General features: G+C 34.0%; 3 protein-coding genes across 3 annotated transcripts; all 3 read left to right on the top strand. All coding sequences in view use genetic code 12, as the record gives it.

Moving 5' to 3' along the window:
• Positions 1-739: 739 nt before the first annotated feature.
• J8A68_001392 (uncharacterized protein) lies at positions 740-2,398 on the top strand (the record flags this gene model as incomplete). Its single annotated transcript, XM_049405041.1, has 1 exon — positions 740-2,398. One exon carries the CDS (start codon positions 740-742, stop codon positions 2,396-2,398), a length of 1,659 nt encoding a protein of 552 aa, XP_049265315.1.
• An 888-nt stretch (positions 2,399-3,286) lies between these two features.
• J8A68_001391 (uncharacterized protein) lies at positions 3,287-8,200 on the top strand (the record flags this gene model as incomplete). Its single annotated transcript, XM_049405040.1, has 1 exon — positions 3,287-8,200. One exon carries the CDS (start codon positions 3,287-3,289, stop codon positions 8,198-8,200), a length of 4,914 nt encoding a protein of 1,637 aa, XP_049265314.1.
• Positions 8,201-8,227: 27 nt separating this feature from the next.
• Positions 8,228-14,020, top strand: J8A68_001390 (PH domain-containing protein; the record flags this gene model as incomplete). The annotated part of the gene is made up of 1 exon (XM_049405039.1): positions 8,228-14,020. The coding sequence occupies one exon, from the start codon at positions 8,228-8,230 to the stop codon at positions 14,018-14,020; it is 5,793 nt and encodes a 1,930-aa protein (XP_049265313.1).
• Between the last annotated feature and the right edge of the window lie 179 nt (positions 14,021-14,199).

Genomic DNA, 14,199 nt, shown 5'->3' with positions numbered 1-14,199 from the left:
AATATGAAAATATGACGTCAGCACCATTTACAGTATAAAGTTGTGCAACGAACTGACCGGGACGTGCAGGCGAAAAGTACACCAGGATGGATAGAGTAAGCTTAAAGAATTGAGAACTATATGTGGCTTAGGTTTTGTATTTCATCAATATAGTGACAGATACAAGAGAATTCTATTGTTTGATAATCTAGAGAATTTAAGCCAAACATTGACAAGTTAGCCGAATTAACTATACGGTATCTTTAATTTATAATTAGCTGACTAAAAACTATAAGCCAAGAACTTACAAGGATGTTTTAGTAATTGCAAATATTGTGACGTCCACAGACAATATCTGTCATTTAGCCTAATCACTTAATCAAGAAAAAAATTAATTGTGATTTTTCGCAGCCACACTTTTTATATTTTCTTGTCTTGGTGGGATTTAGTAAAGTTGCAAATTTTTAATCTTGCAGCCACAGTACATGCAACCACACTTCAAGAAAACCTTGATATTGAAGCCAAAATGGTAGGCAACCTATTGCAAATCAAGCTTTTTCTTAACTTAGTCTCTTGGTTAATCTAACCCGCAAATTAGACAATGAAGCATTTCTACAACGAATTAAGCCGCTACTATTGAGTATCCACGGCACCCACAATGAGTGGAGATGCACCATTATAAATATAATGGATTCGCTACTTCTTAACCCAATTTGACTAACATTTCATTAACAAACCAAGAACAAACGTGCTATTGAACATGTCCTTAGAGAGAACGATCTCAGCCAAGAGTCAAAATCTCGATTCTTCAAGCAAGAAAGATATCCCCGAATATCATATTACATCCGTTGAATCGAATTCTTCAACTGAAAGCGATCTATTGGTCAAAAATCCCTTCTTAGATCCTAAAGTAGAAGAATATTATCGTGAATTATACTCATCTTCAAAATATGAATGTTATAAAGCATTTGATCCACAATTTGAATGGACAGAAGAAGAAGAAAAGAAAATTCTCAAAAAATTGGACATTAGAGTTGCTCTAGCTGCATGTGTTATGTTTATTGGATTACAAGTTGATAGAGGGAATTTAGCCCAAGCTGTCACTGATAATTTATTGGATGATTTAGGTATGACTACAAATCATTATAATACTGGGAATACGATATTTTATGTATCCTTTTTATTAGCTGAGATTCCTTCTCAATTAATTTCAAAGGCACTTGGTCCGGATATTTTCATTCCAATCCAAATATGTTTGTGGAGCGTGGTTGCTACTTGTCAAGCTGCTTTAAATGGTCCTGTATCTTTCTATATAACTCGTTGTTTGATTGGAACTTTAGAAGGTGGATTTATTGCTGACTTGGTTTTATGGTTGAGTTATTTCTTCAAGAGTAAGGAATTACCAATTAGATTATCCTGGTTCTGGACGACATTATCCTGTGTCCAGATTGGTACTTCATTACTTGCATTTGGTATATTGAGAATGAGAGGTGTTGGAGGATTGGAAGGTTGGAGATGGTTATTTCTTATTGAAGGACTTTTCACATTAGCCATTGGTATTTCCGCCTTTTATATGATGGTACCTTCTGCTGTTCAGACAAAAAATTGGATGCATCCAAAAGGCTGGTTTACTGAAAGAGAAGAAAAGATTGTTGTTAACAGAATTTTAAGAGATGATCCAAATAAAGGTTCGATGCATAATCGTCAAGGTCTTACTCCAAAGATGTTATTGAAAAGTTTAATGGATTATCATCTTTGGCCAATCTTTATTATTGGTCTTACTGCATTGATTGGATTAGGTACCTTCACTTCATATTTCGGTCTTTTGAATAGACAATTGGGATTTTCAGTATTTGAAACCAATCTTTTAACTATACCTCAAGCTGTGCTTCATATTATTCTCTTATTATGGATCACTTGGTTTTCAGAACGGATTAATGAGAGAGCATTAGTATGTCTTATTGCTCCTATTTGGGCTACACCATTAATGGCCATGATTAGATGGTGGCCAGGATCAGGAGTAAAAGTCTGGCCCTCCTATGTGTTGAATTCATTGTATTTAGGACAACCGTACATTCATGCAATTTGTGTTTCTTGGGTATCGAGAAATTCCAATTCAGTTAGAGCAAGATCAATCAGTTCAGCGTTGTATAATATGTTTGCTCAATTAGGTAGTATAATTGCTCAGAATATCTATAGGGCGGATGATTTACCATTATATCGTCGTGGTAATATGCAATTGTTCTTTATCACAGTTGCTTTGATTCCTATTTTGTTGTTGACTAAATTCTACTATGTCAGTCAGAATAGGAAAAGAGATAAAGTATGGAATGCTATGACTGAAGAAGAAAAGGATTACTATAGAAAGAATACCACTGATGATGGATCTGCAAGATTAGATTTTAGATTTGATCACTAGACACTTCTTTACTTTTTACGTATGTGCCTCTCTACACATAAATAAATTTTCAAAGTCAACGTTTAACCTCCTCTCAACAGAAAATATCCAACGAAGAGACGAGCTAGGCTCAACCTTCCTTCAAAGCCGTCCTGCCTAGTCTTGTATAAACATTTTAGAGAAAAATCAAAGTACCATATCTAACTAGCACCAAATTGAAAAAATCGATACATCCAATACCACTCCCTACAAAATCCGGGGTGCTATATTATTGTCTATTCAACATTTAACATTTTCAGTTGTCTAGTAGAAAATTTAGTGTTTTGTGTAATAAAACATCTAGAATCGTTTAACTAATTATTAAAGTTGCTAATTTAATAAACTATTAATCAGGGTACATTGATGTACGAAGGAGTAGAGAGTCAAATTGGCAGTTAATTAGTAGGAAAGAGAGAGAGTGAAAAAATAAAGTTACATTTTATGAGCCGTCTTTTCCATTTTCAATTAAAACGATTGGGTGAATAATTAAACTGTTAAGGATAAATTATATATCAATAAATAATTGTTAATTTCATTATCTACAGTAGATAGTCATCTCTATTGGTTGTACTATTTAAATGGTTAATTCATTCTCTTCTGTCTTTTTAAGTAAAATTCACTCTTCTGGTTTAGGCTGATCAGACTTTCTGTATTGTCGCCAATCAATCAGTCAACTGATTTTTGATTTTGTTGCCAAAAAAAAAAGACAAGAAAAAAAAAATCAACACTAAAAAATAAAAATCAAAACAAACCCATTTTTTTTTACAACCACCAAACTCAACGATCTTTACTCTAGCAAGTCTATTCGTATATATATATAACATCACTTTATATACTACTACTACTTGATATCTATAGTAACAATCGATTATGTCATCAACAGAGAAGTCTTCAGGATCTTCTTCTGCTCCTGGTGGTACTACTGGTAGTAATTCCAGAGAAGATATACGAGGACAATTATCTGATATTCAAAAGAGATTATTTGGAAAGAAATCCCAGGGAAAATTATCCAAATCTACACCTACTTTATCAGGTACTCCTACTCCACCTACTAGTGAACATGATTTGTTAACTCAACCACCAACATCTGGTTCTTCCACTACTAGATCACCTACTAGTAGTTCAATGAGTACTCGTCTGAGAAGATCTTTAGTACCAATGGTACCTCAACAACCTCCAAGTCTTGGACCAGAATCAAAAGGTAATGATATGAATTTTGTAGTTGGATTAAGTGAAAACTTGTTAACTGAATGTCGTAGATTAAATTCTGAAAATACTAAAGTTAAATCAAAATTGAAAGCTGCTTTAGAAGAAATTCAATTATTTAAAGATGAAATTTTTCAATTGAAAAATTATAATGATTTTCAAGTTAATGCTGAAAAGGATTTAAAAGATAGGAATTGGGAATTGGAATCAACTGTCATAAGTTTAAAAGATCAAATAACTCATTTAAGAGATTCAAATGATAAATTAACCACTGAAAATGAAAAATTACTGAATGAAGTTACCACCTTAAATAAAGAACAAGATAAATTGGAATTAGCAAATGAATCCTTAGTGAAAAATTTAGATTCCTTAAAACGAGAATACAAGAATCAAGTTACAACATTAAATGAACGTATTGAGAATCTTAATGATGAAAATGACCAATTGCATTTACGACTAACCGCGTCTACAGTATCAATTGATTCAACAAAAGAAGGAGAATCTTTAGATAAATCAATTAAAGACTCAGAAGAGATAAACGATGAAGATGTTACTGATTTTGACTCAATGTTATTGGATTTAGAACCACATACCATGCCAGACTCAGATCCATCCAATCCACAGTTAGAAATTGAAACTTTAAGATCTACATTACAACATTCCAATAGAACAATTGCAAAATTAAGATCATCAATGCTTAAATTAAGAAAAGAAGAACTTCAAACTTCTAGAGGAGGTTCCCCATTCAAGAAATTAAGACAACCTAAATCAAGAAATGATGCATTAACTAGTCAACAACTTCAACAACAACAACTGCATTCCAATAGAAGTTCTACGATTTCTCCATCTAAGCGTGATTCCAGATTTATTGTTGTGGATGACGATCTCTCATTTGGTTCTGAATTCCCAACTGAAGGTGGTCAATGGGAAGATTTTATTGCCGATGTAGAAACTTCACCTTCCAAGAAGAAAAAGAGGAAGTCTGCTGAACCACAAGAACATCATGTTCCGCAACTTGTACAATCAGATTCCGAAGAAGAAGAAGCTACTGAAACTGCTACTATTGAACAAAGGACATTATCTAAAGAATTGGATCTTTCATTCGAGCAACAATTAGAACAATATACGAAATCAAAGAACTTGGTGTTGATTTCATTTGATGAATTACAGACATTAAAGAACAATAATATCATGACATTATCTGATGACAAGATTCTTGACTCAGCAAAGGAAAAGGGATATCATATTTTGACAAAGAGTGAATATGAAGACTTGATGAATGAAGAGGAAATGAAGAAGAAATTGGAAGGAAAGGGTTTAGTTACATTACCACAAGATGAATTTGAAAAATTCAAGAATCCAACAATTGAATTCCTTAGTGATAAAGCTTCAGAAATGGACTTTAAATTACTCAAACAATCAGAAATTGATGAATTAAATGAACAATCTCGTGGATATAATAACCCTACTGAATCTTATTTGGTTTCAAAATTACAGAATTTTAATTTGTTCCCAGTTACAGAAGCAGAACTTAAAGAATATCATTATTTGGCGGCAGAGCATGAAAAACCAACCAAGGCATATTTGACAGACAAGGCGAATGCATTAGGATTAATTGTTTCATCAGCCCAATTGTATGATACTTTGGAAAAGAATGCCAATGAACCATCTTATGAACATATTGTTGAAAAGGCAAAGAGTCAAAACTTTCAAGTTATTCCTCAAGATGAATTTGAAAAATTAACGAATCCAACATTAGACGAGATTACTTCTCATGCAACAGAAAGATTCAATTCTAAGGTGGTTGCAAATGAGCAATTTGAAGAATTAGTAAATCCATCAATTGACGCAATTAAACAACATGCCGACAAACACAATATGACAGTCATCCCAATTGAACAATATACCCAACTTGAACAATCCATTGCTAAACCATCTTTGGAATATTTGGAAACTCATGCAGCTGATTATAATCATCGACTCATAAATGAAGAAGAACTTGAAAAGTTGAATAAATTGGCCAATGAACCAAGTTTATCTCATATCAAATTACATGCCGACAAGAATGATTTGGTTACTTTATCAAAATCAGAATTCACTCAATTGTTCAAAGATGCCAATGAACCAAATATGGAACATCTTACTACCAAGGCTGGCGAAAAGGGTTTTGTGGTTATTAAGAATGTTGAATATGATGAATTGAAACAAACGATTGATACCCCTTCAATTGATTATATTAAACAAAAGTCTGGTGAATTGAATCAAGCTGTCATTCCTAAGGAAGAATATGAAAGTTTAGGTCAGCTTGCACATAAGCCAACGTTGGAACAAATTACCAATCATGCCAGAGAATTGAATTATGAAGTTGTAAACAAGGAAGAATTGGATAATTTGAATAAGAATGCAAATGAACCATCTTTGGAATATCTTGAATCAAAAGCAACAAATATGAATCATGTGATTGTGAATAAGGATGAATATTCTACATTGACCAACTTGGCTTATTCTCCAAATGTTGATCACATTGTTTCGGTTGCCGAAAAATTAGATCATAAAGTCGTACCTACATCTGAATATGTTTCCATATCTGAACAAGCAACAAATCCAACAATTGAACAATTGCAAACCAAGGCAGCTGATAAAGGATATAAAGTCATTCATGAAGATGAATACAATAATATTTCCTCTTTGGCCAATGATCCTTCATTAGAACATATCCAGAATAAAGCAGAATCTTTGTTCCAACATGTCATAGTTCCAAATGAAGAATGGAATCAAATCAATTCACGTGCAAATGAACCATCCTTAGATCACATAGTTTCGAAAGCATTGGTATTAAATCAAGTTGTAATTCCACAATCAGAATTATCAGAATTGAAGGAATTAGCATATGAACCAAGTATCGACCATCTTCGTTCATTGGCTGAAAAGAAGGATTGTAAAGTTGTTTCAAATGAAGAGTATGCAAACTTGGATAAATTGGCAAATGATCCAGATATTGATAGAATCACAGAATTGGCAATTGCAAAAGATCATGTAGTTATGACAGACGATCAATACAATGATATGAGAAATGTGGTTAGTAACCCATCTATTGAATATCTTGCTCAAAAAGCTGGTGAATTGGGACAATCGATTATCAAGACTGAAGAATTGGATGAATTGAAGAGAATTATTGACGATCCTGCTAGAGAACATCTTGAAGCAAAGGCAGCTGCTTTTGGTTGTAAACTTATCGACAATGAGCAATTAGCAAAATTGGAACACAAGGCATATAATCCAGATTTGGAATTGATTAAATCACATGCTGGTAAATTAGGTTATGAAGTTGTTTCAAATGAAGAATTATCCAACTTGAACAAATTGGCTAATGAACCTGATTTGGACCATGTTGTTAATAAATCAAAGGCATTAGGATATATTCCAATTCCAGAAGATGAGCATGCAGCATTATTGAATTTAGCCAACGAACCACCACAAGAACATATCGAATCCAAAGCACAAGCATTGGGATTAGTCACAATCCGCAAGGAAACGTTTGATGACATGAATAAGACCATTAATGAACCAGCTTGGGAATTCCTTACTCAAAAAGCAGCCGATCTCCATTATTCAGTTGTGATCAATAAACCAGAATATGAGAATTTGAAACAAGCCGCTGATAATCCAACCATTGACCAATTGAAATCCAAAGCAACAGCTCTTGACCATGTAATTGTCCCAACTGCAGAATTAAACGATTTACATAATTTAATTGATAATCCACTGAAGGAATACATGAATGAAAAACTGGAAAGTATGGGATTCAAACTAATGGAAAGACAAGAATATAATAATTTATCTGAATTAGCCAACAATCCTGCCCAATCTCATATTAGAAATAAAGCAATTGCGTTAGGTATGACGTTAATTTCTGCCAAGGAATTGAATCAATTGAAACGTAGCCGTGATGACCCATCTGTTGAATATTTGGAAAGTAAAGCAAAGGAAAAACAATTGTCTATAATGCCAGAAGAAGAATTGGAGAAGTTGAAACATACTATTGATGAACCAAGTTTGCAACATTTGGAACAGAAGGCAAGTGCTAATGGTCGTGTATTGGTTGAAAATGAAAAAATTGAAACTATGAAGAAGAATATTGATGAACCAACTAGTGATTATTTGAGAGAGAAGAGTTCTGCTCAAGGACTTGAATTAATTCCTGTGAACGAATTGTTGAAGTTGAGACATGACTTGGATGAACCTAGTGTTGAATATTTACAAGAAAAAGCCCATGTTCAAAAGATGGAATTGATTAATGTTAGAGAATTGGCCAATTTGAAGAATTCTGTTGAAAATCCAAGTGTTGATTATTTGAAAGAAAAGGCTCATTCGAAGGACATGGAATTGGTTAATATTGCCGAATTGTCAAGAATGAAATTGGATATTGAAGAACCATCTGTTGATTATTTATCTACTAAAGCAGAATCTCAAGGATTGAATTTGATCAAGATTGACGAATTATCTAAGTTGAGAAACGATATTGAAGATCCTAGTGTCGAATACTTGAAAGAGAAGAGTCGCGCAAAGCATTTGTAATTGATTAATGTGAATGATTTATCTGAAATGAGAAACAGTATTGATCAACCATCAAGAGAATATTTGTCCAACAAGGCCCAAGATCAAGGACTCGAAGTTATTGAATCCAATGAATTATCGAATATGAGACATGAAATTGAACAACCATCAGTTAAATATTTGAAATCAAAGGCTCACAACGTTGGAATGGATTTAATTGCATCAGAAGAATTATCAAGTTTGAAAGCTACTATTGATTCTCCAAGTTTAGAATTCCTTGAACTGAAAGCAGCTCAAAAGGATATGAAATTACTCAATATCAATGAATTAGAACATTTAAAGAAATTGGCTGAGGATCCAGAAATTGATCATATTGAGAAATTCGCTACCAAGAAGGATTTAGTGGTGTTACCTTTAGTTCAACATCAAGAATTAATTGAAAAGCTGGCCAATCCCGACCAAACTCACATTGAAAATGTCGCTTCCAAGAGAGATTTATCTGTAATTCCATTAGTTTCATATAAAGAACTTGTTGAAAAGTCCGAAAATCCAGATATTCCACATATTGAAGAAGTAGCAGCCAAGAGAAATTGCAAAGTAGTACCAAATTATGACTATGATAAATTAGTTGCATCTGCTGAAATTGTCAAGAATCCACCAGCTGAATTCATCAAGTCTCATGGAGCTGAATTGGGTTTCAAAGTGATTGCTATTGACGAATTTAATGAATTATCACACTTAGAAGGTCATGCAAAGGAACATGGACAAACTCTTATTTCCAATGAAGAATATAAGGAATTAATGGTCAAGGCAAACAAATCGTTAGATGAAATGGCGGAAGAGAATCAAATGATTGTTCTTGATAAGAATTCATTCGAAGAATTAAGTTCGAAGGCTAATAAGAGTTTGAATGAGTTTGCGGAAGAAAGTGGAATGGTTGTCTTGGAAAAGGATAAACATGCAGAATTGGTAAATAAGGCTAATAAGACTTTGGATGAAATTGCTGCAGAAAGCAATTTGGTAATGCTTCCAGAAGCTGCATACGAAGATTTATCAAAGAAAGCTAACAGAACTGTAGACGATTTAGCTGAAGAAGGTGGAAAGATTGCAGTGGATAAGACTCAGTATGAACAATTGGTTGTTAAAGCAAACAAATCTTTGGATGAATTAGCAGAAGAGAATGGAAAGATTTCAGTAGATAAAGATTTCCATCAAGAATTGGTAAGCAAGGCAAATAGGTCGTTGGATGAATTTGCAGAAGAATCAGGAAAGGTAGCCATCGATAAGAATGAGCATCAAAATCTTATTGTTCAAGCTGAAAAATCCTTGGAAGAATTAGCTGAAGAAGTCCAAAAGGTTGTTCTTACAAAGAGCGATCACGAAGAATTGTTGACTAGAGCAAACAAGAGTCTTGAAGATCATGCAATGGAAAGCGGAATGATTGCTATTCTGAACGATGATTATGAAACCTTGGTATCCAAGTCAAATAGAACTATTGAACAATTAGCTGAAGAGAGTCACATGATTGCACTTAGTAACGAAGATCACACTGACTTAGTCAACAGAGCGAACAAATCCTTACAGGAAATGGCACAAGAGAACAATATGATTTTGTTGAACAAAGAAGAATACGAAGATCTTATCAGAAAGGTTGATAAGACATTCGATGAACATGCAGCAGAAAGAGGAATGGCAATCATTTCAGTTGATCAACACAAGAAATTGGAAGAGACTGCTGGCAGATCATTGGAAGTTCATGCAGATGAAGAAGGCAAATGTGTTATTTCCAAAGACGAATTATCATCATTCAAAGAACAGATTGAGAATCCTACTTTAGAATATTTGAAGGAATGTTGCAGAAGACATTTGAAGACACTTGTACTGGAAGAAGAATACGAATTACTCCAACTGAAGGCAAACCAACCAATAGAAGAGAAGGCAGAAGAAGCTGGCTTAAAGGTTATTCCAATCCAAGAATTGAAAGACCTTGAAAGAAAGATTGAATCTCCAGATATTGAATATATCAAATCCAAGGCATCTGGTTTCGGCTACGAAACTGTTGATAGCGAAGAATACAGCAAGCTTGTTGCTTATTTCCATAAACCAGTTGAAGAGATTGCAAAGGAAGCCAACTTAGTTCCGCTTGAAAAAGAGAAATATGACGATTTGATTGAAAAGGCAGAAACTCCATCGTTAGACCATATCCACACAATTGCATCAATACACAATCATGTTGCCATTCCAAAAGAAGAGTATGATCACCTTAATTCTAGTATCAAATCACCAGATTTGTCATTCATTGAAGAAAAAGCACGCGATCACGAACGTGTCGTTGTTCCAGTTAGTGAGTACAGAAAATTGGTTGAAGACATTCAAGAACCAATCGAACAGAAGGCTGCCAAGAAGAATATGACATTGATACCAATTGCTGATCTTCAAGGTTTGAAATCAAAATTAGATTCACCCGATTTGGATTATTTGAGAGATAAAGCTAGACAATTAGAGTCAGTGGTTGTACCAGAATCAGAATTTAACTCATTGACCAAGTTAGCAAACGAGAGTTTAGAAGAAAGGGCAGAAAAATCAGGAATGCGTGCAATTGAACAAGAGAAATTAGATACTTTAGAAAGAGCTATTGAAAATCCATCTGTTGAGTTCTTGAAAGAAAAGGCATCTAGTCATGGTTTGGAAGTTATTGCTGTTGATGAAGTTTCGAAATTAAGACAAGAATCCTCTGATCCATCTATTGAACAAATAGTTGCTCACGCAGAAAGGAAAGAACATGTTGTCGTTCCAAAAGAAGAATTTATGAATATGGAACATAGAGCTAATAAACCAATCGAGGAAAAAGCATCAGAAGCCTCGTTGAAACTTATGACTGTAGATGAATACAATGAATTGGAAAGGTTAGCAAAGGAATCTTTGGAAGAAAGAGCTGCAAAGGGAAAGAAGCAAGTTGTTGACAACGATGAATTGAATAGATTGCAACAAATCTCTACAAATCCAACAATTGATCAAATTATGGCTTTTGCCAATGCTAAACAGCACATTGTTATTTCTGAAGATGTTTACACTGAAATGCAACAAGAATTAGATCGTTCATTGGAAGATAAGGCTCATTCTAAGGGTTTGAAGGTGGTTCCAGTTGGAGTATTCACTGACTTATCTAAGCATCATGAATCACCATCTTTTGAATTCCTTAAGGATAAATCGCAAAATGCTGGTTATGAGATGGTCTCCAAGAAAGATTTTGAAAACTTATCAAACGCTGCAAATGAATCACTTGAAGTGAAAGCAGCAAAGGAAAACAAAGTGGCAATTCCAAAGAGTGAATATGAGGAAAGTGTTGTGAACCCAAGCATTGAAAAATTGAAGGAATATGCACAACGTAATGACCATGTTATTATCCCTGTATCTGACTTCAATGGATTAGAATCCCTTGCAAAGGAATCAATATACGACAAGGCTGAGAAAGAGAATGTGAGGGTTTTATCATTGACTGAATATGACGACTTGAATGATAGAGTAGCTCATCCACCCTTAGATCTTGTTTCTAAGATTGCTGAAGAAAATGATCAATTGGTAATTTCAAAATATCAATATGATGAATTGAGAAACCTTGCAAATGAAACTGTTGAGGATAAACTAGTCGGAACCGATTTGAAATTATTGAAGGTTAGTGAATATGATGAATTATTAGTTAAGGCACATAAGCCATCTATCGAACATATTGAAAAGAATGCTGCTGCAATTGGCTTCTCTGTTGTAGCTGCTGACGAACTCACCGATTTGAAGAGAAAGGCTATGGAGTCGCTTGAAGAAAAAGCATCTGCATCAGGATTTGTGGTTGTGAATAAATCAGAGTATGAGTTAATTCAATCAGAATTGGATAAATCTTTGGAAGATAGAGCAGCTGAGGGTAACTATGTTTTGGTAAATAAGAATGAGCTTGAAGAATTACGTTATAATAGTGGACAATCATTGGAAGAAAGAGCTAAAATGGAAGGAATGATTGTTATGACCACAGATGAATTTAATGATTTATTCGATTCGAATGCTACATTAGAGAGAAGAGTTAAAGAATTGGAAATTTCCGGTGACGAGAAACAGATTTCAAGAATTAAGAAGGAGTTGGCAAATGTTGGTTATTTTGTATTACCTATTAGTGAATATAATAAATTACAAGAAGGCAACAACAAATCATCAGAAGAGGAGAAATTTGAAGATGTTGAACCATCATTTATTTTGACTCCTGAAGAATTGCAAAATTCAGCTCTGAGAATGGATATGGTTATTATGACAAAGGAAGAATATGCCGAATTATCTCAAGTTGACCAACAGAAGATAGAAGAATATGCAAAGAATTCTTCACTTGTATTGGTACCAGAAGTTGAAATTCTCAAATTGAAGCAAACATTGGCAGAAAAAGATTCCGAAATCCATCAATTGAAGAATCAAGTTGGTAATGAAATTTCAAAGGAAGCTGTTATTAATAAACTGGATGAATTTGGGTTAGTCTTTTTAGAGAAGGATGAATACCATGAATTGAAGTCACTTTCTATGACCTCCAAACATCCAATTAATGATGAATCAGAATTAGAAACTAAGGCACGCGAACTCAACAAGGTTATTATTGACAGAGATGAATATGAAGAATTAGAATATGCCATTGAAGCCCTTAATGATAGAGAAAGAATCGCCGATGCTGCTAAGACATTAGGATTATTGGCTATACCAGAAACTGCATATGTTGCAACCACAACTCATCCAAAACCAGAAACAACACCTACTGTAAAGGTTGTTCCAACCAGTTATTTCAATCAATTGTTGAAATTGAAAACATCATCACTTGAGAAAGCTTCTGATGAAACTTTCAAGAAACATGCCGAGGCTCGTGGATTTATTCATAAAGATGATGTTCCTGCACCAGCACCAGCACCACCAATTAAACATGAACTTGATACCATTAGGGAACGTCATAGTACATCCGATCTGAACGTTTCAAGATACATACCACCACAACCTCAAAGAAATGCACCATCATCACCAGAAAGTCCTATTGTTGCCAGAAAAGGAGGTTTGAGTCGTCTTCCACAAACTTCAACTGTTAGATCAGATTTGTCGGGACATTTATCACCTTCGTCTGGAAGTATCAATGATTCATTAAAATCCAATGCCATGTTTTCAATTGCTACTGATGTATCACTTACTGATAAAGTTATGATTCCTGCAATTACACAAGTTATGATTGGAGAATATCTATTCAAATATTATAGGAAATTGGGTGCATTTAGTGCTATTTCAGATACTAGACATGAAAGATATTTCTGGGTCCATCCATATTCATTGACACTTTATTGGTCTGAGAATAATCCAGTATTGGCAATTTCTGGTCTGATTAAGACTCGTTCTGCAGCAATTGTGAAAGTTGAGAGTGTAGATGATAATAATCCATTACCTACTGGATTATATTTCAAGAGTATTGTGGTTCATTCTACAGATGGTAAGAAGATTAAGATTACTTGTGCAACTAGACAACGTCATAATATATGGTATAATGCCTTACGTTATTTGATTAGTAGAAATTTGGATGAATTGACCGTTGATGAAGAAGTAAATGCTGATGAATTGAAATCATTTGATGAAACCCTGCCAAGATCAGAATCACTGAGGAATTTACAAAGTTTGATGGAAACTGGTGATCGTCGTGCTTTCCCAAGACCACCTTCGAAGAGAATGAGTAGCCTGGTTGGGAATTTAAGAGATGGATCAACAGGAGGATCAGGAGCTGGTGGAAGTAGTTCAAGGAGAGTATCTAGATTTAGTTCTGGGAGAAAGTGAGAGGTAGTTTGATTTTTGTGAGAGACATTTTTAGTTTTTAACATTTACGCTTTATTTTGTTATGCGTTTTATAATTTTGTTTAATATGTATATATATTTTAATATGACGATTATTCTATTTAATAAATAAGTATATTAATTAATTAAATGATAAATTAATCTATGATAATATGCAAAAA

Source organism: Hemisphaericaspora subhashii, assembly GCF_019202705.1.
Source record: "Hemisphaericaspora subhashii strain CBS 10753 chromosome Unknown scaffold80, whole genome shotgun sequence".
NCBI classification, from domain to species: domain Eukaryota; kingdom Fungi; phylum Ascomycota; class Pichiomycetes; order Serinales; family Debaryomycetaceae; genus Hemisphaericaspora; species Hemisphaericaspora subhashii.
Note: the sequence above shows the minus strand (reverse complement) of the source record. Positions and strands in the feature narration are given on the sequence as shown.